At 39.2% G+C, this 27,695-nt stretch overlaps 1 protein-coding gene across 2 annotated transcripts; it reads right to left on the reverse strand.

Moving 5' to 3' along the window:
- Positions 1–6,108: 6,108 nt before the first annotated feature.
- LOC128733429 (peptidoglycan-recognition protein LA) lies at positions 6,109–26,518 on the reverse strand. 2 transcript variants are annotated; one of them, XM_053827004.1, is made up of 5 exons: positions 26,151–26,518; positions 7,206–7,415; positions 6,884–7,116; positions 6,618–6,824; positions 6,109–6,550 (listed from the first exon to the last, which is right to left on the reverse strand). In XM_053827004.1, the coding sequence occupies exons 1-5, from the start codon at positions 26,473–26,475 to the stop codon at positions 6,389–6,391; spliced, it is 1,137 nt and encodes a 378-aa protein (XP_053682979.1). In that variant the 5' UTR covers positions 26,476–26,518; the 3' UTR covers positions 6,109–6,388. The 2 variants fall into 2 exon arrangements, with proteins under 2 accessions (XP_053682979.1, XP_053682980.1); XM_053827005.1 differs by lacking the exon at positions 26,151–26,518 and adding an exon at positions 13,107–13,759.
- Positions 26,519–27,695: the final 1,177 nt, after the last annotated feature.

The following is a 27,695-nucleotide window of genomic DNA, read 5'->3' on the forward strand; positions in this document are numbered from 1 at the left end:
ACATCTAAACGAACAAATTGTATAGACCAGATTCCCAAAATTGCCTTTTGGCTTAAAAATGCATTAAATTTACGATTTTTGCTTCTACTGAAAAATGTGTAAAATGGATGAACGTCGCTTTTGCATATGACGGCAGAAATGTGTATTTTATCATACTGAATAACTTTGTAGAACACTCGAAAGCAGTAAAAAATCGTGTGCAAAGTTATTGAGCATAATTGGTTTTTAAGTGCTCTTTTTTAACACATCATTATGTTTCGCAAAAGGTAAGAGATATATAGTTACTGTATTCAGCAAAGTTGCTTATTTTTATATGTTGTGCAACTTTTTGTAGAAATTATGTTTTGAAGTTATTTAAAAAAAAGTGCGTATCACCCTAATAGGTGAATTTACGGTCACCCTAATAGTGCAGAAAGATGCGCTACATTTTATTAAACTTCTCCGAAGACACCACCCTTGAAGAATTACGCATTTTTTACCCAGTCGCTAACGTCCGCACTGTTTCGAAACCGGACTACTGTGTATTGGTCGTACTTTAAGGCTATAAGGTACTTTTTCAGATAGCAAACAAAAAACCGAGATTTATTGCCATATAGTTCCATATCGATGAGAATTGTTTAGCCTACATGAAACAAAAACATTTTTCCTACGTTTTCAGCACAAAACCTCAAATATTTGAAAAACTCGTTGTAAATGTAAAATTTGTGCAGGCACCAGTTTTCGAACCCCAAGACCTAGTTTTCGCCACCCCCAGAAGTATAATTTGTATCTTGTCCTAGTCTGAAAATTCATTTATGTTTAGGGTAATTGATCTTGAATGGACCTATTTAGCGCTTTTTAACACCACCACTCGAACTCCTGCTCAATTTACTCGTCATTTATAAATAATATGTGGTGATGTTACTATTTGTTGGAAAGTACCACCTTTGTTCTACATTATCAGTACTTTAAAAATGTATAATTGATGAAACTTTTATTAAATATATCGTTTTTTGCCAAAGCCTTTTTTTGATCTTGAATGGACCCAACATGATCTTGAATTGGACCTATTTTTGATTTTGAAATGGACCTAAATTAGGATTGTCATAGTTTCTTTCATGTTAATGAACAACATAATAACAAAGAATTTTTTTTAATAGTACAACTATACTACTGTTATTTATTAATAGGACACAAGGTTGAACAGCTTTTACCTTTCTTATACTCTGTTAGAAAGGTATGAAAGTCGGTTGAAATATTTGAAATCGGTTACAGTCACCGAGGGTCTTGTTTTTATGTCAGCCCAACAATTGAACATTGTTTCAGTGACTTGATATGCGTTGTGTATGTATCTGTGTGTGACATTTGTATATGGGGAATTTATTATTACCTGTTGTTCAGATATGGTTGAAACGATTTCCACGTCATAAAAAAATTATGTCGCCTATTAGTTTCAAAAATTTAAACCATTCATTAAAAATATGTAATATAACTTGTATTAAACGTAGTTTATCAAGTACAGTGGGGTTCGAGTTTTTATTTAGTGACTGCATATTTCGAAAGGTCAGACTTTTACTGACGTAGGACTACGTCTTACTGCAAAGCATCTAAAGGTTTGCGACAGCCCCTGTCGAACATTTTGAATATAAAACCGTTGCAATCGTGAAAAATTCGTTAATTAGTGGTAATTATTCAATTTTTGACACATTTATATGCAATTTTTTCAGTTGAAAAATGGTCTAGATTTTGCCAAGGTTTCGATTTTGACAACATAGGCGACACGCATTTGTTGTCAAATTCGAAATCATACTGTAAATGGTGCTTGAAAAAATTAGACTTGGTAATTCTACTAGGTTTAAAGGTAAGCTTAGATACTAGGTTTTGATTTTAAATGATAGTCGATGAAGAACTGTACCAGATAGAAAATAGGAAGATTCAACAATGAATATTTTAGATCTCAGAGTCACTCAATTTCGGTGGACAAGGAGGTATTAATTTTGTCACAAGTCAGAGGGGAGAGGTGCTTAAAGAAAACTTTACATCCCCCAAGAAAAAAATCAGAGGGGTTGTGTATAAGATACGACCATGGATGACGTAGTACAACGTTAGTCCGGTTGCATGATTTTGAATATTTTTTTTTTTGAGTGGTTTTAACCCAAAGGGTCATTCACCACTTACTTTTGAATATTTTACTAAACTGATTTTCAATCTCCCAAATCGACCAAAAGGTGATGTGAAGTCAACCTGCTTACTTATCGGCGGAATATAAGGCGTTTGCAAAATATTTTTTAAGTTTTTGTCACCCCCCCCCCCCTTTGGAAATTGGCTTGAAAAATCAGGGGGCTAAAAAAAATTTGGAGGATATGAGTATAAAATCAATTGTCCGTGGGCTCTACAGCCTGAAAAACTCGAAAAATGAGTGTACTTAACACTTCTAGCACGAAACAGAAATGGAAATTCGAATTCTGAGTTTCCGAATTCCATTTTATACTAATATTTGCAATTTTGTTTTCATAAGGGAACCTCTTCCCCTTGCCCCTACGGCTCCTTGAAGATAGTCGTTTAAAAAAACCATGAATTGCGGTACCATGGATTGGCGCTGGGGGGCTTATCCGAATTGAAAAAATTCCAAAACGACATGAAAGAACATTAAATTATCTCGTGTTTGATCCATCCTTTTTTAGAATTCAAACACATAACAAAATGGCGGACATTGAAACATAAAAGTATGGTTTTTAAGCGAAAAAATTGACTTTAAACATTTCTAAAAAATTCAAAAATTACACTATCAAGAAAAGGATGGGTCAAACACTAGATAATTTTGATGGCTTTCAAACAAAAAAAAAAAGAATCATAAGAATTGCTTGAGCCGTTCTTGAGATACTTATGGTACCGACTTTCAAAACCTGGTTTCGAGAAAAACGACGTTGAAGTTTTTACTCGTTGTTTAATCGCTCCATGCGCGGTACAAATAGCTGTAACTTTGTCAATATTTGGAATTCATGCAAACGACTTCAAGCATATATGGTCAAAATGTTAATCTTTCGAAATAATCCAAAAAAAAATTTAGGTTTTAAAAAATTGAAAAGGTACTATGCCCCCTTAACAGAAGGCAGTTAGTATCCCTCTTATCTTTTGATCCATCTTATCTTTTAATCAATGATGGTTAAAATTTTTGTACAATACTGAGAATAAATTAAGTTTATATTGTTTTAAGCATAAAATGACATATGTTAGCTAACTAATTAGGAAGACTTTTTAGTTTCAAAACTAGAGGCTACAATGTACAAACACTATGAAGCAACTACGAAAAAGGATGAGTGATAGTTAGTTTTATCAATATAATTAAGTTTTTATTTAGGCTATAAATCAAGCCTACTTTCAATATCCCGCGCTTATAGATTAATTATAAACGGAGACACTATAGTGACAACAAGCAGTTTTATGGAATATACAACGGCGTGTTCGTTAGTGGTAGGCAATGATAGCTACCGCCAGTGATGTCTCGGAGCGCAAAACTAGGTCCATTCTTAAATCAATACTAGGTCCATTCAAGATCAAAAAAGGGGGTTAACATTTTTAAGGAATTTGAAAATTTTACTGGTTTTACTGAACTTTTAAATACCTAAATTGAAATTACACATATTTTAGCATCATTTTAAGAGTATTGTTTTATTTCAAACCAGAAGGGTTCCGGGTAGTAACAGTTTGAAAATACTCTATGGTAACTGCAAAAAGGCTGAAAAACAGCTACTTTTAAATACGCGGCAATAAAGTGGTTTTGGCTATAATTTTAATTTAATTTTAGTATATTTACGTTCAGAAATGATTAAAGATAAACATAAAAGCTAAATACAGTACAAAGACTTGATCATTATATCCTAAAATTCTTATTTAAAAATAGGTCCATTCAAGATCAGAATTCGACTAGGTCCATTTCAAAATCATTTACCCTATATTTTTTCTGGAAAACAGAATTAATTTTCAGTTGAATAGTGAAAACAGAATGGATTTCCGTTGAGAAACATTCGCATTCCCGGTTCCCGCGACGTGCTTATGTGCAGGGTGGTCAATAAGTTCGAACACTTACAAAATGTGTTTATAAAATGAAAATACAAGATATTCTCTTCTGAGTCAATTTTTATTGAAGCTGTGTTTATTGAGAACCTTTACGACACATTTGGTGGAAGCACCCCCCACCCCCTCTTTGTGCTTTATGATAAGGTTGAGACGTTTCTCAAAAGAATCACACGCGGCACGCACCTGGTCCATGGGCATCTCGTCCCAGATCTTGGAAATTGAGCTTCTTAAATTGGTCACTTTATGTTCGCTCTGCTTGGTCAGCATGATCCGGGTAGCTGGGAGACCACAAAATCTTATCTTGGACTACGCTTGGACGATATTCGCCCTGTGGGCCGGTGTGCCGTCCTGTTGAAAAACGAAATGATCTTTCCCGTAGAGGTCACTGACGAAGTGCCGAGCCACAACCTTCTCCAGAACCTCGGTCTTATAGTATGCGGCGTTGATTTTTACGTTTTTCTCGATAAACACCAGTGGAAGTTTCCCACGCTTGGATATGGCCACCCAATCCATCACTGATGCGGCGCTTTGGAACCGCGGGATGTTTATGTGGGACGGGGGGATACTGGCCAACGTCGGCGCCCACAGCTGATCATTTTGGACATTGTGTGGCTGTTGCAAAATGAAGAGTTCCTCATCAGAAAACACGTACTCCTGACCAGCGTGCCGCGAAAGATTCAGTTTTTCTCTCTTCAGCCTCTTCTTCGTTGTAGCCTACGTTACCCCGTGAACCTTGCGTTTCTTGTACGGCTTGCATCCCAGGTCTTTCGCCATGATAGTGTGAGCAGTCCTCGCCGAACGCGGCCGCCCGGGTCTAGCACGGTCCTTAGCAGAGTCCGTCTCCCGGTACCGACGGATGGTGTTATAGATGAAATTCCGCTTCACCCCGTAGGATTTCAACCGCCGATATATGTCGCCGGGTCGCTCACCTCTCGCAAATAACTTTACTTCTTCATCGCGCGCGGTAAACAAATAACAAATGACATTAAGTCCACACCTTGCGCGGCGGTTAGCCTGTAAATGAGGCTAAAGCTGACACCAATACCAATACACAGAATGCACATGATGCGCACTTACACAACGATGAAAAGTGGTATTCGAACTTATTGAACACCCTGTAGAAACGGTCCATTGAAATTCGCCAAAGGCGAAAAGTGTATCACGGTTAAACCATTTCAATATGACGACACCAGTTAAAAATAATGCCAATTTGAGTAATATAACCATTAAGGGTTTGGGGTCATAAAATATCGGTTCAGTACACAAGTATGCAAAATATTAACTGATAGGTAATGCTTTTAATGTTTGTGTAAAAATTTCTATCAGAATATATTGACCAAATCGATTGCAAAATTTTACAGATGAAATTGTATAGCAAAAAAAGACTGTAAATGATTATAACGGGGATGATTCAAGCGATTTCAACAGTCTTAATAGCAAACAGACACAACACCATAAAGTGTATTTGTTATGTGTTTTTTAATCTTTCAACAAAGGGTTCAGCATTACTGTCTGATAATTCTATTTTAAGTTGGTGTTGTCGTGTACTATTTTTTGCGAGTATTATAGTATTAGTTTCAGCAGCTTTACGTTCTACAAACTAAGATTCCATAGTAAAACCGGTCGAAATATACCTGGAAGATTCGCTTTTGATGCTAGTGATCTGAATGTGGGCTGTGGCGTACGAACAAGTAGCGTTTTGTAAATGTAAGCGATTTTCACTGGCTTAGATTTGTTTACCGAACAAACATTGAGCTAGTTCAGTTTAGGGGGCGACGGTGTATAAATAGATAGTAGATTATGATATGAGCATTACGCATGATTTACTCCAATTATTTTAAGCATAAATCAGTAATCAGTGGTATTTAGAATCTCGAAATGATTTTTGCTCTAATAATCTGTTTATGACGTTGTATTGTTTATTTTAAGATAAGAAGAATGGAGTAAAAAAGTTTTAAAAAACAAATCTTTAAATCAAACGTATTGTTGAAATGACTCTGTAGATATGTTCCAGAAAATCAATGTACTTGATGTAACTAAATTCTCCTAAATTTTATTTTGCAATATAACAGTTTATTTAAATGCATACAATATGTATTATAAATTATCATAACGAAAGAGTTTTCAAGTTCCTAAAGTCGTCAATCAATAGTAAATTATACCTCTTAATATATGTTATGTACAGATGTCAAATTCATGAGCGTGGAATAACAGGCCTTTGTGTCAATATGTTTGTAATGGCACAGAATTTTTTTTAACTTTTTAATTGTATAATTCCAATTTGTGGTGCGCTTGGCTGATGTTGAGCTATGATACGACCCTATTTTAACTACGAGGATTTCTTTTTCTTTGGAAAATCTTGATCCCATACCGTAGGTAGTCCAATTTCCGCTCCACACTTGCTGTAGCCTGCTTCACCGCAGGGTACCCATCGCGGCATTTTCGATATCCGGTCGTAAATATAAGGTCCAGGACTTTTGGTGGTTTTGGTCTGCAATTGAACGATAAAGCATTTAGTATTGGACTTTGTGGACAATTAGAAGTTCGATGATTAATACTTGATTGTGTGTCACCAGTTTATAATCTTTTGCGAGGTAATCTTGAGCGACTCCATGGGCAAGCAGATGTTGTAGGGCTGAAAACTGCTTATCATTTGGTTCATATCGGAGATAATCTCCCATGAAACAAACGGAAAGCGTATGGTTCGCGTAGGCGTTCACGATATCCCATCCTCTGCCGACGTAAACGAAACCGTCACCTCCGAGCTAGAATTATGAATGGTTTCGTTTATTCGCATTCTGGCATAACTGTAGCGCTGTCTTACGTAGAAATTGTTAGGAATGTCCGGGAGCCCCATCTCGGCTACAGCAGCATCCTGAATTGTTCGCATTTTGATTGAGCATCTATACATGTCAATGCAAGGAGTGGACTGGACCCCGATGTGCGTGATCAACACGTACGGGATCGGTGGCAATAGAGGGTAACGACCGTGAACCTCTGGCTGGGCGCCCCAGTTCTGCCGATCGATGACTAGATGGCCGTTACCAAGGTTCGGAACTGCAATGATTAGTCTGGCATGGTTAGAAAGTATTAGCTAGTAAGTGCTGAATGGGTATGCGACGTGAATAAGGTTTAAGTATACTAACTAGTTCCAGAGGCATAATTATTGCCGAAAAGAATTTCCGGCTGACTAGGGATATCGCTTTTTTGGGTATATTGTATTATGAAGTATAGCGCAGTGGAAAACGCGATGATGGTGAATAAAATTAGTGCTCCATACAGAAAATATCGCTCCTGTCGAAGGACGGTTGATTCCTCCGGTGATGGCAATCCACGGTTTTGATTATTGCGACCAGCTAAAACGAGAAGAGGTTCAATTCGGTTAACATACGTTATTTTGTATATACCCAGTATATTGTTATGTAATTAGCACACATGATATGTTACATGTTACAAACAACATGCCACATGTCACACATTGCATAAAGGATATATTAAATCACACTACTAAAGACCCCAATTGCGTACATCATCAAGCTCTGGATATTAAATCTTTACACGAAACTAAATAACATATGTACTAGCGCCACACAGTGTGGAAATACCGAACTTATCTGGGAAAGTGTTATAGTAAATTGAAGTAAATTGAAAATTGTTCAAAGCCCATGAATGGTTGCTGAGCTTTCTCATATTGTTGTGGAATATGTAGGATAATTTGATACGATATTAATTCAATAAATTCTCCGCTGTTAATAAAAAACAAAGCAGGAAAAACACACATCAAAGCTACTATCAATACTTTCATTACTTTACAGTATACCTCGAATAAAGCTATATACCTCAAAACATCACAACACAAAATTTTGACAAATTAACACCTTCAGTAATGATTCTATTATTACGTTGGAACAAGGCAGTGATGACCTTATTCTGCAAAAGGAGAAATATAGGGTAACCAACGTATTTTGGACCCCATCAGCATCTGTACCTAATTTGGACACATACAGCAAAATCTAATGAAAAGGTCCAAATTATGTATAGCTGCTGATGGGGTTCAAAATAGGTTGGTTACCCTATATTTCTCCTTTCGCAGAATAAGGTCATCACTGCCTTGTTCTAACGTAATAATAGAATCAACACTGAAGGTGTTAATTTGACAAAATTTTGTGCCGTGATGTTACCCTACTGTTATTTGTACTCCAGTAGCAATTCAAAGTTATTTTTAAAAAGAAAATTCCTGTTAGTAGAAAGCAGCACAAAGTTGAGACCCTAGACTTGAAAATTTATAACCAAACTTTTTTTTTTACTTTCTTTGGACACATCCAACCAAATAGGAATATGGAACAGAAGCTTGGCACTTGGAATGGCATAACTGTAAATGTTTGACAAATTTGTGACAAACGTAAGAAGATGCAGAAGATCCGTGACGGCAAGGCCAGTTTTACCTGAGCAGTGGAGCCGAGCTGGCAAAGGCCTTTGTAGTGTTGGACAGAATGTGGAATAGTATGATGGACTGGAAGGCGAGCAACGAGGGGATGTATCTCTTGAGGATAGAAGACCGTTTCTTAAAGTATGGCATCATTTACGTGAACTACCCGTACGTAGATAGACTGGGTGACGAGAAGGACATTGGGTTGGAGGCAACGTATAACACCACGGGACACCAAAATCGTCGTTGAGGATATCAACGCCCAGCGTGCGAGATGCAGACCGGTAATAGGCAATAACCGGCACACCAACACGAATTTAAACGGTTTGCGGTTCATCAACTTTGCTAATGGCACATGATTGGCGATTGACCTGACTGTTGAAATTACCTCGCTTGCGGGAAATTACGGGCTTAAGGCGGGATCGCGCTACTACGCATTCCCATTGCGATAAATTCTTCAGAAATGGCGGGAGTATAACTTAACATAATATTTTGATCGATCTCAGGATACCATCCTATACAGTCGATTGGGAGCAGCTTTGGCAGATAATGTAAGATTACGGGTTTCTGGATAAACTCGCGTAACTGATCGAAACTACTCTAGATCGAGTGATGTGCTACGTGAGCGCTTCGAGGGCAGTTGGAAATAAATCTGGGGTTCCTCAAGACAGCCACCTAGGACCGTCCTTCTATACTTCAATGAGTATTGAGTATTTGAGTATTGATTTGTATCGAAGTTGTACAGCGGAAGCTTGTGCGTTTTGCTCTTCGATACCTTCAATGGAGGAATCTATTCCGGTTATCATGCTACGAAGGTCGTTGTTAACTCGTAAATATGAAAGTATCTAGTTGTCCATCGCAATATTATAAATCAAACGATGACGATCCATGGTCTTACCTAATTTGAACAGTATCAGGAATCGATAAAAAAGAAGAAAACAAAAAGTATTTATATCCTTTAATTCTACTACTATGTTTTATTGGTAAATACGTATTTCGACCTCAACGTGAGACCTTATTCAGTATCTATAGGGATTATATGGGGATTGTGGGCGCACAATCCGGTGGGTGCGCAAAACCGGTTGTTGCAATATCCAAAAAAATCTTTTAATTATCTACTAGGTAAAAAAGCGGTGAAATGTTACTACCTGTTTGATTATTTAGAAGAGTGGATGGATTTTCTTTAAAAATTTCAAGAGATTCGGCAACATCCAGCTTCCAAATATTATTGACAGGGCGGAGAAGTCACGGTGATAAGATTTACAGTCAGTCCACAATCATGGATCACACACAATTATGGGTCATATCAGCTTTTTCTGCTGATTAATGCGTGAATATTATACGAAGTGATTGATAAAATTGTTACTCAGAAGTAGCACTATTAATTTGATCAACCATTAGCTGATATTTCAACGCTAATCAGCAACTAGAGCTAAAATGACCATACAGCCATACAGCCATACAGCCATACAGCCATAGGAAGACATAGCCTTCATCTGTCGACCAATGATAACGGTATAAGGTTCATAAGTTTTCACGGTAAGGGGAATGGCCACCTTTCGCACCTATTTCACACGTCTGAATATTCGGAAACACACATGGGGGAATTCAAATGAGACTCTCAGATCGATCATGTTAGCCGCCCAGTTAGCTTCGAAGTACGATACTGGTCTAACAAGTCAGTCGTCGTTTGTTCGAATCTCGGCTAGGCGGTGCTTGCTAGAGTCAGCAGGATCGTTACAATGGCCCCGTAATTTTCCTGTACTCTAACAGCCGGCTGCAAAGTCTGTCGATAAAGAATGGTAATGTCTAATGACGGTTAAAGCCCACGACTTTGCTTTTAGATCGATCATGTTATTGACGGTCAACCCGAGCAAGGATTGACAGCAAAAGTATCAAATTAACTAATGTTTATTTGAGCGTCTTAGTAGAATACCTGAAACAATAAAAAAGAAAACAAAAAGTTATTTATATCCTTTAATTCTACTACTGTGTAGAAGTGTAGACAGTAGTAGAATTAAAGGATATAAATAACTTTTTGTTTTCTTTTTTATTGTAGCAAAAGTATATCAAAATTATTACATATTCTGCTGTTGATATCAACTAGAAAACAAGTTTTGTTACTAACTCAAAATGGCACTTATGATGTATCAGACTTTGCTATCATTTTGTTTTCATTTTTATTGAAAGAAAATGTGTTGACAGATTCTATTTATGATGTAAATAAACCTTCAATATTTTAATTAGTCTATTTTCACGTAAATTTTTTTCTAGTAAAATGGTTGGTTCAAATCATATCATGATAGCAAAATGATGATGATATGATAGGTAAATGACAACTAATTCTGCTTTCCTATTAATATTGCGTATTGCGTGATATTTTTGATAGCAAAAGTAGTATTCAATTTAATTTCACGGCGTGGAATTTTTGCAATCAATTTTGATATTTTAACCGCCAAGTCGACCAAAATGAAATCACACCGAATACAGTGGACCCCCGTTTGTTTGAACGATTCCTCATGCAAACTAGCGGGGTTAGTTTTTAATTTGAACAACTGGCAACTCTACATATGCTGGAACTTGTGTGATCTGGTCGCCCTACTCTTTGTTATTGTTTTGGTGGTTTGATTCAGTTGGAAATTGGAAGCAGCGAATATTCCATTCTCCGATCGGATTTCTATCATAATCGTTGGGAAAACGCAATGTGAAACAGATTAAACACGCTAGATCAGGACAAAGAAATCACGTTTATGCGCATTGTCTGCATAAGCAAATGATGTTATGTTGAGAATGACATTTGAACCATTTTTAATTTGCACGTTGTGCAAACCAACGGGGTGCAAATTAAAAAGTGTTCAGATTAAAAGCGGTCAAACGAACGTGGGTCCACGGTATTAAAAATCTGTTACATCATGATATCACATTTTGTTTTCAATTTGCTCTAAAACTATGCTAACACTTTTTTTTCGGATATCATCAATTATAGGTATGGTGTTTTCGGGGACCAAATATCGACTCTGACCACTATCTCGTCGTGTGTAAGATTCGCGCAAGGTTATCGGACGCGGTGAAGGCTACATTCCAATATCTAGTGGTTGACGGCAGATGGCGTAGCAACGGAATACGACAGAAAGCTTGATCAAAGAATCGCAGAACAGCAGGAAGAGAGGGAAGAAGGTATCGGTGGGATGTGGAGAAACCTTCATAATGCCATCAAAACAATTGCAAGAGAAGTAGTAGGCACTACGCGTGGAAGACAGCGTAACAGCTGGTTTGAGGCCGAATGCTAGAGAGTGACGGATGATAAGAGCCATGCCAAGGCCAGGGGTTACATATAGTGTGGGGTGGGCATTTTGATATAGCTGCAAAACGGTAAGGCTGCTGGGAAGAACGGTATCCCGGCTGAACTTATAAAGCGGGGAGGGGCGAGCGGCTGCGCGAAACAATTCACCAGATTATTGTCTGAATCTGGGAGTAAGGAAAAAAGCCAGAAAAGTGGTTGGATGGCCTCATTTGCTTCATTTTCAAAAACTATTGCTAAATTCTGCCTCTTGTATTCTGTTCTGTAGACTGATACCGTAACCGAGTCCTTCGTCGGCGAGTTCCAAGCTGCTTTTCGTGCGAGTTTCTGCACGATGGATCAGATGTTTACCCTGTGTCAGTTTAGATATGTTCCGGGAGCACAACTTGCAGACTCACCATCTGTTTGTGGACTTTAAGGCGGCGTACGATTCAGTCAAACGAAATTAGTTGTGGCGGATAACGTTAGAATATGGTTTTCTGTCGAAACTAGTTAGGCTGATTCGTGCGACGCTGGATGGGTCAAAATCATGAGTCAGAAAAGTGGGTGAGACCTCATCTACTTTCGTGACTTTTAAATTGACAGCAGCGAGATTGAGACTTACCATTAAACCCCGCCAAGATGAAGTACATACATTCTTTCGTACTGGCAGAGAACGTGGGAGTCTAAATGGTGTTAATACCGAGGAGGAGCTGGGTGGGGAACGATCTAAAATAGTGAAGGAACAGTCTACAATTTCCAATGAGAATCTTTAGTTGAAGGTTATTACAAGAACTAACCTTTCCTACAATTTGAAACTTACTATTCATTCACTTACTTTTTGAGCTGTAGCTTAATAAGCTAAATACTATTTTCATTCGAATGATTTGTTTCGTTGAAAACTCGTGTTTTAATATACTTCAATGGCGACGCCCAGTACATACATATTATTTGGAAAAAATCTAAAAAATTCTTCGCTTGCAAATGCGCATATCATATTATTCATACATTATTAATATCAAGTATGATTGATTATCCGGTAAGTAAGGCTGCATTGTGATAGCTTTGGTTTTTGTTTATGCAATTTCATAATTAGTTCAGAGATATAAAAAATCTTCTAGTCTGAACTCGATTTTACGACTTTGTTTTAAAACCAGCAAATAGACTTCCGATTTCCGTCTTAAACGTTTTCACAAAAGCGAAACAAGATGAACACATGATGAGTTCGGTTCGAGAAAGCCAAAATAATCTCATTCGCTTTTGATTATGAGTGAAACATGGTTATTGCTTAAACTAGGTGTTCGTTTACAGATAACAAGCATTCGCTAATATACAAACATCTAGCAGTAGCGCAGCTGGTCGCCGCCGTTGTTGGTGCTGGTGCCGATGATGCTGGAAAGGGGGAATTCCTCCTGGCGGAGGCTGTTCCGGTGGACGGTGAGCAATCACCAGAACTGGACGATGATGACTTAGACCCTCGCCGGTGACAGTATTTACGTTTGCGCTGCAGATTCGAGTGATGCCGTTCCTTGTTATGAATTTTCAGTAGTAATTTCATGATTCACTTTGCTTTTGGTTGCTTTCGGTTACCGTTTTGTTCGAACGAAATCGGTGGTTTCGACCATTTTGGCGTGCACTAACAATGATAGTCTAGACAAGTCTAATTTCGAAACATTTATCAACTGATGGATTATTTCTGTTTAGAATCCATTTTAAATAAATTCAATTAGTTGTTGTTTGACACTTGTTGCACTGTATTAAGGGTAATTACACAAGGAAATTACAACTTTCGTTTTGTTCTACGCGCACGTAATATCGAATAATCCGCAAAGGCGATTACTTTCGTTGTCACCAAGTTTAGGTATAGTTTTCAATCGCGAACGGACATTCTCCGGACCACGTCGCTGGACAGCTAACGGACAAGTGATGTCTTCGCTGCTGTTTATTTAGTTAATCCAACGATGATGTGATGTGCTATACAAATCGAGCAGATTTTTCTGCTATTTGCGTAGTGGTTCTGTGTGTAGACACAATGTCCAATCTAACTAGTATTGGGGCGCTAAACAGAACGGATGCACTCGCTGGAACGTGGAAAATAACATACCGAACGGCGTGAGCCGCCCGTCATTTCGTACATAAGCAATGTTTGCACTGGAGGAGAGAGTGATTGGTACATACGGGCCGGGTCAGGGCTGTAGGAAGATATCAGTGTTGAACGTAACCGAAGCGCAATATAAGTGACCTGCTAAATAGCGTTACTTTAGTTTTTGCTGAGTGTGTTTCTGTAAATTGTGGTCGATTTATTTTTATATTAAAAGATTAATTTACAATTAAATTCTTCAGCTAACTTTTATCTTATCTGAATTATTGCCAATAATTTTTTTCACTGTGATTAAATTTAATTTAATTCAATATATTTTTTTAATTTAATTTAATTTTTTTAATTTTAATTTATTTTGTTTTATTTTATTTTATACTATTTTATGTTATTTTATTTTAAAATAACACTATTTTTAAATCGATGTTGGATAAAATGAATCCTTGGTGGACCAAGATTTGTGAATCCGTATGTCCAAGACGCATAAGAATTTAATTGGTTGACTGGAGTTCTAAATTGCACTAAATGAATTGAACTAAAAAAGATATTCTAAAAATATTTTAAAATCGTTATAACGTTGAGTTGCAATAATTTTAAAAGCGAAGAATCATGTAATATTTCAAATCGAATATATATTGAAAATATGTGCAACAAAGGGTTAATACTCTGCGGCCGTCAGTACTTACAGGTATATAGTTTCGTATTCTTTGCTCGCCTGGACAGTCGTGGCCGTCCACCGGCAGGCGCATCACAGTACAAAGACAGCTTTCGTTCATAAGGCTGAATGATGTTATATGGCTAACACACGCTCGTAGAGGGCGACGTGATTTGCCTAGCAATTTGCAAACCGCGAACCGTCAATCACCGTCTGATTATGAATGCTTCTGGATATACACTCAATACCTGGATCGAAACCAACTAGTACTACTAACGCGAAGGATTTTAACAAGCAGATATACTTTTAACTTATAGCCAACAAAATGGAATTGAAAACATTTCTATAAACAGAACCCCGCGTTTGGGCTCAAAAACTGTTTCCGAAATTGGGGTTTCCGACGAAAAGTTGATGACTGCTAATTTCCCGTTAATCATTCTGTTGATTTGGCGTTCTCTTCTAATGACGGCATGCTTCAAATAATATTATAAATTAGCAGTGACACTGATGAACAGCCTACATCCAAATATTTATAGAATTTAAACGATAACAATATTGAGATCCATTACCAGTGGCTGTGCGGGAGATGCAATCGCCCAATTGATTCTTTTGCTGTATAGTCCCGGCCAATATGTTAATGACATTATTTGGGTTGATCCGTCATAGCAGGAGAAACTAACTAAAAAGTAGTTCCTCATCTAGCAAGATCATATGGGTTTAGAAAACCTAACGATTGACTAAGTGTATAATTATATACCTTGCCAATTTACTAATTATAATTCGATTTAGACGTAAGCGGAAATAGCGTATTAGATGAGGGAAATTTATCGCAGGTATTTACAATAGAAACGACCCAAGATCATACGTATCATTTTTTCCCATACGAATAGCTGGATGTTTCACAATGTGACATCAATACCAGTATTTAGCTCCGATCCGAGTCGTGTAACAATTTTTCACTGCAAAAATAACAGACCTAGCTATAAAAATGCAAAGCATTGGGCTTGACCCTTCTTCATCGAAAGACTTTGCAGCCAGTTATTAGAGCACAGGTCGATTACGGGGCTAGTGCAACAATTCTTTTGACTCTCTAGCAAGCACGGCCCAGCCAAGATTCGAACATAAAACGATTGGCTTGTTAGAGCGCTCTCGCGTACCCTGTCAGTATCTTGTTCAACCGTACCTCTCTGTGGTATTTTCCAACGATTTGGAAATCTGCCGCCATTACACCGATTCACAAATCTGGTTCTCTCAACGAAGTGGAGAATTATCGTGGGATTTCCATGCTTAGCTATCTGCTTCAAGTGTTTGAAAGTATGATGCACAATAAACTCTACTAATCTGTAAAGTATGAAAAAACGTTCGACCACAACAAACTTGCTAGGCTACATTTCGACTTTTGTGAACTAAATGGAAAAACGACAACAGATCGATGCTGTATTGCTCGCACGTGCGCTGTGTTCTAAAGTACGGGCTACGGACTGCAAGTGTGGGCACCATATCATGTAGCTCACATCAACCGAGTCGAACGTGTGCAAAGGCAGTCCTACCACCGTATTAAAGTCGCTGCGTGCTGATCGGCCTACACATGTCAAGTAGGAGCCTATTCTTTCAACGGATGATAATCTTCGACTTCCTAGTAGGCCACATCTATTGTGCGGATTGTTGGATTTTCGTTCATCATAAAATGTATTTAGGCTAGAAATTAGTAGTATTTAGTTAGCTGGAAAAGTTTTACGTCGGTGCGATGTTATTTATGACGAAGATTAAAAATTAAAATTAAACCACTGAATATAAAATCAAATTTTCGAATCATAACCGCAGCGCTATTATTTTTTAATTTCATCTTAATTTTGATTTTATTTATTACTAGCTGACCCGACAAACTTCGTTTTGCCACAAATTAAACTGTGTTGTACATAAATCGTCAATCTCGGATGACCTATGTCACAATCTCGAGTTTTGCAAGTTTCTGAGAAGTTCAACTTTAGATGATTCATTTTGGCAGTTACGTAACTATTGTCGAATTTGTTTATTCAATCCGGGTTGAAACTTGATGAATTTTATCTGTCAGATAGGAGCAAATGAACACAAAAAGTTCATCCAGTTCCAATCCGGATTGAATAAACAAATTCGACATATGAAACCATGGGTAGTTTAATATACAAATTTGCATTCGAGTCGCCGGTTGCCGGCAACACTCGCGGCCTACGGCCGTTTCGCCCTGAATCATCTAGTGTGACTATAGATAGTTTTTGGTGGCCTTATTAGGTAACTGCAAATTATTTTTAAAGTTTTTGAAATTGGCTTGAAAAATCGGAGGGCAAAAAATAATTTGTGGGATGCAAGTCGAATTTTTTTTAATAAAATCATTTGTCTGTAGGCTCTACACGCTACACCCTAAAGAACTAGTGTACGGAGTGTTAACGCGTCTAACATCAAACAGAAATGGAAATTGAAACAATAGAATTTGCAACAATCGCCATTTTTTCTTTCTTTTTGTCGATTTTTGCATGGAAAACATGAACATGAAAAGCAAAAATAGATTTGGTTTTCACGTTTAAACTTTAGGTAAAAATGCATTTTTTGGCTCGATTAAAAAATTCTCTTTCCCTTCAGTTGCCCAGCACTGAACAAAAATTTTATAAAATATTTGTAATAGCCTTATTGACTAATATTTTATGGAAGAGTCTAAAATTTTTCAAGTTTGATTAGTTTTTGAGTTACGCAAAAATTGCTTTATTTATCTGAGAGTTCTTATCCCACTACCACAGAGGTAAGGGGTCTCAAACCCCTTGAATTTGGTTCCATTTGCTTAATTAGTTTTCGAATTATGAGGAAATTTGTGTTTCATTTGAATAGGAGCCCCCCTGTGAAAGGACGGAGGGGTCTCAGAACACCATATAAAAAATCCTGCCTCCTAAAACCCCCACATGCCGAATTTGGTTCCATTTGCTTGATTAGTTCTCGAGGAAAGAGAAAATTTGTATTTCATTTGTATGGGAGCCCCTCTCTTAAAGGGGGAGCGGTCATAATTCCCCTAAGGGGAGGGAAGGGAAGGGGTCTCAATTCACCATAGAAAATTCTTGCCTTCAGAAACACCCACATGCCAAATTTGGTTCTATTTGCTTGATTAGTTCTCTAGTTATGCAAAAATTTGTATTTCGTTTGTATAGGAGACCCCCTCTTAGGGGGTGAGGGGTTTCTAACTATTATAAGAACCTTCCCTGGCCCCAATAAGCCCTACATGCAAATTTTGCGAGTCTGACAGACAGACAGACAGACAGACAGACAGACAGACAGACAGACAGACAGACAGACAGACAGACAGACAGACAGACAGACAGACAGACAGACAGACAGACAGACAGACAGACAGACAGACAGACAGACAGACAGACAGACAGACAGACAGACAGACAGACAGACAGACAGACAGACAGACAGACAGACAGACAGACAGACAGACAGACAGACAGACAGACAGACAGACAGACAGACAGACAGACAGACAGACAGACAGACAGACAGACAGACAGACAGACAGACAGACAGACAGACAGACAGACAGACAGACAGACAGACAGACAGACAGACAGACAGACAGACAGACAGACAGACAGACAGACAGACAGACAGACAGACAGACAGACAGACAGACAGACAGACAGACAGACAGACAGACAGACAGACAGACAGACAGACAGACAGACAGACAGACAGACAGACAGACAGACAGACAGACAGACAGACAGACAGACAGACAGACAGACAGACAGACAGACAGACAGACAGACAGACAGACAGACAGACAGACAGACAGACAGACAGACAGACAGACAGACAGACAGACAGACAGACAGACAGACAGACAGACAGACAGACAGACAGACAGACAGACAGACAGACAGACAGACAGACAGACAGACAGACAGACAGACAGACAGACAGACAGACAGACAGACAGACAGACAGACAGACAGACAGACAGACAGACAGACAGACAGACAGACAGACAGACAGACAGACAGACAGACAGACAGACAGACAGACAGACAGACAGACAGACAGACAGACAGACAGACAGACAGACAGACAGACAGACAGACAGACAGACAGACAGACAGACAGACAGACAGACAGACAGACAGACAGACAGACAGACAGACAGACAGACAGACAGACAGACAGACAGACAGACAGACAGACAGACAGACAGACAGACAGACAGACAGACAGACAGACAGACAGACAGACAGACAGACAGACAGACAGACAGACAGACAGACAGACAGACAGACAGACAGACAGACAGACAGACAGACAGACAGACAGACAGACAGACAGACAGACAGACAGACAGACAGACAGACAGACAGACAGACAGACAGACAGACAGACAGACAGACAGACAGACAGACAGACAGACAGACAGACAGACAGACAGACAGACAGACAGACAGACAGACAGACAGACAGACAGACAGACAGACAGACAGACAGACAGACAGACAGACAGACAGACAGACAGACAGACAGACAGACAGACAGACAGACAGACAGACAGACAGACAGACAGACAGACAGACAGACAGACAGACAGACAGACAGACAGACAGACAGACAGACAGACAGACAGACAGACAGACAGACAGACAGACAGACAGACAGACAGACAGACAGACAGACAGACAGACAGACAGACAGACAGACAGACAGACAGACAGACAGACAGACAGACAGACAGACAGACAGACAGACAGACAGACAGACAGACAGACAGACAGACAGACAGACAGACAGACAGACAGACAGACAGACAGACAGACAGACAGACAGACAGACAGACAGACAGACAGACAGACAGACAGACAGACAGACAGACAGACAGACAGACAGACAGACAGACAGACAGACAGACAGACAGACAGACAGACAGACAGACAGACAGACAGACAGACAGACAGACAGACAGACAGACAGACAGACAGACAGACAGACAGACAGACAGACAGACAGACAGACAGACAGACAGACAGACAGACAGACAGACAGACAGACAGACAGACAGACAGACAGACAGACAGACAGACAGACAGACAGACAGACAGACAGACAGACAGACAGACAGACAGACAGACAGACAGACAGACAGACAGACAGACAGACAGACAGACAGACAGACAGACAGACAGACAGACAGACAGACAGACAGACAGACAGACAGACAGACAGACAGACAGACAGACAGACAGACAGACAGACAGACAGACAGACAGACAGACAGACAGACAGACAGACAGACAGACAGACAGACAGACAGACAGACAGACAGACAGACAGACAGACAGACAGACAGACAGACAGACAGACAGACAGACAGACAGACAGACAGACAGACAGACAGACAGACAGACAGACAGACAGACAGACAGACAGACAGACAGACAGACAGACAGACAGACAGACAGACAGACAGACAGACAGACAGACAGACAGACAGACAGACAGACAGACAGACAGACAGACAGACAGACAGACAGACAGACAGACAGACAGACAGACAGACAGACAGACAGACAGACAGACAGACAGACAGACAGACAGACAGACAGACAGACAGACAGACAGACAGACAGACAGACAGACAGACAGACAGACAGACAGACAGACAGACAGACAGACAGACAGACAGACAGACAGACAGACAGACAGACAGACAGACAGACAGACAGACAGACAGACAGACAGACAGACAGACAGACAGACAGACAGACAGACAGACAGACAGACAGACAGACAGACAGACAGACAGACAGACAGACAGACAGACAGACAGACAGACAGACAGACAGACAGACAGACAGACAGACAGACAGACAGACAGACAGACAGACAGACAGACAGACAGACAGACAGACAGACAGACAGACAGACAGACAGACAGACAGACAGACAGACAGACAGACAGACAGACAGACAGACAGACAGACAGACAGACAGACAGACAGACAGACAGACAGACAGACAGACAGACAGACAGACAGACAGACAGACAGACAGACAGACAGACAGACAGACAGACAGACAGACAGACAGACAGACAGACAGACAGACAGACAGACAGACAGACAGACAGACAGACAGACAGACAGACAGACAGACAGACAGACAGACAGACAGACAGACAGACAGACAGACAGACAGACAGACAGACAGACAGACAGACAGACAGACAGACAGACAGACAGACAGACAGACAGACAGACAGACAGACAGACAGACAGACAGACAGACAGACAGACAGACAGACAGACAGACAGACAGACAGACAGACAGACAGACAGACAGACAGACAGACAGACAGACAGACAGACAGACAGACAGACAGACAGACAGACAGACAGACAGACAGACAGACAGACAGACAGACAGACAGACAGACAGACAGACAGACAGACAGACAGACAGACAGACAGACAGACAGACAGACAGACAGACAGACAGACAGACAGACAGACAGACAGACAGACAGACAGACAGACAGACAGACAGACAGACAGACAGACAGACAGACAGACAGACAGACAGACAGACAGACAGACAGACAGACAGACAGACAGACAGACAGACAGACAGACAGACAGACAGACAGACAGACAGACAGACAGACAGACAGACAGACAGACAGACAGACAGACAGACAGACAGACAGACAGACAGACAGACAGACAGACAGACAGACAGACAGACAGACAGACAGACAGACAGACAGACAGACAGACAGACAGACAGACAGACAGACAGACAGACAGACAGACAGACAGACAGACAGACAGACAGACAGACAGACAGACAGACAGACAGACAGACAGACAGACAGACAGACAGACAGACAGACAGACAGACAGACAGACAGACAGACAGACAGACAGACAGACAGACAGACAGACAGACAGACAGACAGACAGACAGACAGACAGACAGACAGACAGACAGACAGACAGACAGACAGACAGACAGACAGACAGACAGACAGACAGACAGACAGACAGACAGACAGACAGACAGACAGACAGACAGACAGACAGACAGACAGACAGACAGACAGACAGACAGACAGACAGACAGACAGACTAAAGCGCTCTCTGGGAAGTTGAGTCCCGAGTTTCCAACCCATAGTCAGTTTGCGTTGCAGTTTTCGTTGCGGATCTAATTCTCATTGTTGCGGGCTGAATTTTCTTGTTTGTCGCTAATTGCTCGTTGATTATGGATGATAATGGTTACCCGTGCTCCACTAAGGTTGCTGGTACTCCGGCTGGTACCACGTGCATGGAGGGATATGAGATGCTGGATAAAAGGCTTTGAACCACTATAAGATCTATTTTGTGTCTACTGGTTTGCAAAGCATAGACGGTTGCATTATTCAGCTTTTAATAAATTTATTTTTGTTTTATTCACTTTTTTCCACTTATCCACTTGGTTTCAATAATATTACCTAAATGTAATTTTTGTTAATTTTTCCTTTGTTAAAAAATCCTAGCTTTTGATCCACTGAATCCGTTTTAATGATTTTGATACGAAATGAAATGTATTCTAAGGTGGCTCTCAGGAAAAATATTAGTTTGAAGTTTAATTTTTGTAGCATTTCATACAGGTTTGTAGCGGTCAGTTATTCTCACATACACCAATGAGTTGTACTGCCTCTTAGAAGCAAAATCTGTAAAAGTCATAACATATGCAACATATGAGAGCTAATTGTAATCTCCATTTTTTCTGTATCAATTTTTGTATTTACTCTGTTGCAAGGCTGTAACTTATTTATTAGCAAACATTTACAGATTTTGATGCGATGAGGGCCAGTGTAGGGGAAAGATTATTGCTTTACATTTTTTTAAAAACAACGATTTTAAAAGACAAAAGTTGGGCAATAATACATAAGGTTGCGTTTTCTTACGTGCTCGTAGTTGCGAGATAATACATATAATCAAAATCAGCTTGTAAAAGAACATAAAAGATCAACAAGATTTTTGGGGTTTCCCTTATCCAGAACCTGCCATACCCGCGTATGTGACTTGAATGCATTAACACTATAAATTCATAGTTAAAATAGTTCAAGAGTATCAATGATCAACAAACTATATGCCGACAAAAAATCTACATTAAATAGATGAAGATTATTTTTCTACAGTCTTGAAATTTCAATATGTTCGAGCACCAGATCAGATCATTTCCATAACAATAAAATGCAGTATACTTGCCGTTAACCTTAGAGCGGTCGCGTTAAAAAAAGTTACATAAGCGGTCGCGTCGTGTACTGAGTACACGGCGAATAATACTGCCTATATCTCAGGACTGACATGAAATAGAAGGTTGCGGTTTTCGACAAAGTTGTTTATCAATTTAAGACGCATCTGGAAACGAACAATAAAGTTTGAAAACTGATCCGCTAGATGGCGCAAATGGCGACCAAAACAAATGATTCTAGAATCTCGATACTAGAATCTCTAATATCTCGGGACTGAGAAGAGATAGACGATTGCTGTCTTTGGCAAAGTTGTTTATCTGGACGAGATCAATCTGACTGCGGATAACAAAATTCGGAACTGATACGGTAGATGGCGCTTATAACGAGCATATTGAGTTTTTTTTGGAATATCTCAGAGTCGTGACGAGATAGACTGTTATTGTGTTCTACAAAGTTATTTGTTCGAACAAGACACATTTGGAAATTCATAACAAAGTTTGAAACTGTCTCAGTAGGTGGCGCGCGTGGTCAAATTATAATCTTATGATGATATCTCATGACCATGATACGATAGAAAGTGGCGGTTTTTGACAAAGTTGTGTGTCTAGACAAGACGAATTTGAAAATGATCGGTCAAATTCAGAACTGTCCCGCTAGATGTCGCAGTTGGTAAAATCATATTTCTTTTTGCGATATCTCAGCTTATGTCGAATAAACGGTAAAATGGCTTATCTGGTCTGGAAAAGAACACCAAAATGTTTGTAAATAGTATTCTTTTGACGATTTTCCCAAAACAGAGTTTGTGAATCATCGACAATGTTGACAAACTGAATAATGCACATATCACCTAGGAATACATGATACTTATTCAACTTACCCAAGTAGCACACTTACGATACTTTTATTTAAATCAATTTATTAATGACTCACATTAGTTGTATAACAATTAGTTGTACAGTTTTATAATGAGTATGTTATTAGGGAAGCTTGCTATGGTATGTTGAGGTAATGCTTTAAACATTAGAATGTTAGAATTATGTTGACACTTACCATAAAACAATACAAAACGAGCATTTGTTTGTTTTATTTCCTGCTATGATAATGAGAATGAAAAATGTACATTAGATTCCTAACAATTCTATAATATTCTTATTACGGTCACTTATATCATACAGGAAATAACACACACGTAATACAAGGAAAGAGTAAAGAATTCGAGCCCAATGAAAAAAGCAAGCTGTTTTGCAAATGAGTATCAAGAGAGTGCACTTCAGTCGTGTTGTCGCGTTAGCAAAACAAATAGCTTTGGTTTTATCATCACGCACACGTTAATAATTGCAAGCATCAACGTTGCCATTATGCCTGTCTGCCAAGTTAACTCCGGGATACGTTGCTGGCCCAACAAGCCACTCGTCGTATGTTCGAGTCTCGACTGGGCGGTGCCGCTTCAGAGTTAATAGGATCTTTGCACTAGCCCAGTGATTTTCCTGTACTCTAATAACCGGCAGCGATATCTATCGATAAAGAAGAGTCAAGTTCTGAAGGACGTTTATATCCATGCATGGTTTTGCTTTGCTGATAAATCTAGATTTTACCAGATTTTTTATTGCATGCCAGACAAAGTTCTAAATCTTCCAGATATTTGGTAATGTCCCAGATTTTTGCCAGATTTTTGTTTCTCCGTTCTGCAAAGGAGTCATCGCTCCTAATTTCAGACAACATTTTGTACCGGCGTTGATCAAAACTGGCAAGACGTTTCCCGAAAAAGTCCTCCCCATCGGTCATATTGATCGCCAGATTTTGACATTTATTCGTGTTTGCCAGGTTTTCGAATAAACCTATTAGCGACCCTGGGAAGAATAGGGACTCAAACACTCTAAAATATTTTTTTAAGAATGTAATGGAAACGCAGCACGGGTTTCCAGGAATCTTGTTCTGGTGATATTTCTATATAGACGATGTAGACGACGAAATTGCTTCGTCAAAAGCATTATGATCAGTCTGTGCTCTTCATCTTGTCTTTTGATAAAAGTTGAAGCAATACGTATCAATTGCTTCTTTCAGGAAACCATAAAAATAGCTGTTGATTGACTGGAATTGACAACGCAATCGATGATGAAAAGGACAACGATACGTTATCTAACGTGTTTTGACTACAGAAACCACTTTGTAGCGAACAGCAGTGTTCTATGCCATCATGGTTCCGCAATATTCCGAAAATAATTTGATTTTCTCATCATCTCCACCTACTACTACTTCATTCCGAATTTAATTTACCTTCATCGGAAGCATGTTGACATGATAAACAACTTTGTCGAAAACATCAACCTTCTATCTCGTCATGGTTCGGAAATATCGCCAATTGAATTAAATTTCACCTTATACTCCATCTAGCGGACTAGTTCCAAACTTCAGAGTTCGTTACCAAATGCGTCTTGGCTTTACAAACAACTTTGCAGTAAATAGTAACCTTTTAGCTCATTACGGTTTTAAAATATTCTTAAATGAATTTAATTGCTTCATTATTAGCGCCATCTAGCGAATCAGTTCCGAATTTTGTTGTATATCACGGGATGTGTCTTAACTAGATAAGCAACTTTGTCGAAAGTCGCAACCTTCTATCTATTCACAAACTTGAGTTATTGCCCGCCGTGTACTCAGTACACGACGCGACCGCTTGCGTAACTTTTTTCATTTAAAAAAAGTTACGTTAGTGGTCGCGCTGGTGTACTGAGTACACGCGCGCGGACACACCATTTTTACAAGCATCTTTCGACCACTTTTTTTATTTCTTTTTTCTATATTTTGGCATCATTAGAAAGAGGAAGAGTAGATCTTCGAATACAACCAAAACCTGGTGAGATTTGATTAAAATTTCGATGATTTTTTCGCGTTTTTCGAAAGCGCGTGTACTCAGTACACTAGCGCGACCGCTCTAGGGTTAATTACCAGGAATACCCAGAGTACTATATCTACAGGTACAGTTGTATTAACGAAACAAGTTTCTATTATTTCCCGTTCTGTTTTGCATCTAATTGGTTTTAAATGTTAGCAATTATATATCTAATTTTAGCTTTTTCGTGAACTTTCCGCAACTGTAGCTTTGATTGATAAAATTTTTCAAAAATGAGATAAAAATATTCACCGAAAAATCACTCAATTATGTATAAACGTTAACACATTAACCGGAATGGATCTATGTCACATATATTGCTTGTTTGCGATCTTCGATAATCCTTCAAATGACGAATGTAAGATATTCTTTCCTGGCGTAGGTTATTTGACAATGCATTTGAGTTTCACTTCACGGTGGCATAATTATCAATCGGCACACGTACCCACACAACAATCGCGCCAGACCCTCACTGAGCCATTACTTACATGCAATCCGGCTTGCTTCGACGGTCGCGTCCATGTACTGATAGATCGTAACAGATCCTTGGTACTGTGTCATTGGCCCGATGACCACGTCACTTGAGTTGGACAGATTGATCACACTGGTCGTGGCCGGTTGCACTGTGTTGTTATTATTGTTTGTACTGCCAGGCCCCGAATTTGAACTCTGACTGTAGCTGTTCTCCTGTATATTTGGCATGCCATTGTGCTGGTGAAAATTATTATACCGCGGGTGTATGCTCATTAGCGCATTACTTGCAGACTCTGGTAGGGAAGATCCTGACGAGGATCGCGGTATATTTTGATCCATGCTCTGAAACTGATCGCGACAGATCGGAACGACGGTCACACCGAGAAAAAAGGTTTGCGCGCTGCAGTCGATGTAGAGGTTGCACAGGAACTAAACGAACAATGATCACGAGAGACTTCAACGAGTGTGCTATACATAGATATACCTACATGCATCGTTCTAAGTTTAAGTCGTATTCCCTGTCGATGCGATGAATAATGCTCTGCTGAAACCAGTTTCGAATGTGTTATTACTTAGGATGGGAAATCCACCCTTTCCTCGGTTGTATCATGATTGTATTAAATTGATTCGTCATGTAAAGAAAGCTCGTAGTAAGTCACACATAGCTACTAAAACAGTTTAGGTTTGTGGTTTGGAGAATGTTTATGTTATTAAATTTGTAAATAAAGCGAGGCGTTTTGGGAATGCGAACAATGTGCAAACATATTACTAATTTATTTCGAGATATTTTTGGTGGCTACAATTTGAATTAATCTACCTAGTAGCGTGAAATGGCTTTTATGTTGGTAGACTAACAGGTAGACCTAGAGCGTTCAAAATATATACGGAGTATTAATGGCGCAGTTAAGCACAATGGAATTAATTTTATTCCTCGTTTGCTAGGCTTCAATTATTGCTATTTCATTGATATACTATAATTAAATGTGCATTAATGCATAGGATCTTATAATAGTGATACTAATAAATATTACTCTCAGGTTTTACTACCTGAGTTACCTCATTAAATTTTTTAAAATTAAAAAACTGAGTCGATTAAGGGCGGGGATCTAAATCTCTCCCAGGGCCTGGGAGGACTTAACAAGCCCAACCCCCTTGCCTTCTGTTTAGGCCCAGAAGGTACAAGTCATACAACACTAGACAAATATGGTGACCAGAGACGTAAAATGTACTGGTTGATAACAAAAATTTTAAGACATTTTTCGTGCAACCAGTTTTGCGATTTGTTACTGGTACACAAGTACTGAAAAGAAATGCAAGAACAACGAATACATCTATACATCTTTTTTTCTACGTGTCGTACACTCTTCGGTATCGAGGAGAAAATGTCACCAGTCTTGGAGACACTTTTTTGTATTCTCTTATTCTGTTGCGCACATAAACCAAACATACAGCATTCCCCTAAACAACACGGTTTTAAATAAGAAAGTCCCCAAAACACCTTTATTCTCTGTCACTTGTCCATACAATCCAACTTCAACTATAAGCAAAAACCGGCAAAT

The sequence above is a fragment of the Sabethes cyaneus genome, chromosome 2 (assembly GCF_943734655.1).
Source record: "Sabethes cyaneus chromosome 2, idSabCyanKW18_F2, whole genome shotgun sequence".
NCBI lineage: Eukaryota > Metazoa > Arthropoda > Insecta > Diptera > Culicidae > Sabethes > Sabethes cyaneus.

Coding starts and splice junctions, on each gene's coding strand:
- LOC128733429 (XM_053827004.1), bottom strand. CDS start 26,475: ATGGATCAAAATATACCGCGATCCTCGTCAGGATCTTCCCTACCAGAG. Junction 7,117..7,205: donor TAATTATGCCTCTGGAACTA/GTTAGTATACTT, acceptor TAATCATTGCAG/TTCCGAACCTTGGTAACGGC. Junction 6,825..6,883: donor ACATTCCTAACAATTTCTAC/GTAAGACAGCGC, acceptor TCATAATTCTAG/CTCGGAGGTGACGGTTTCGT.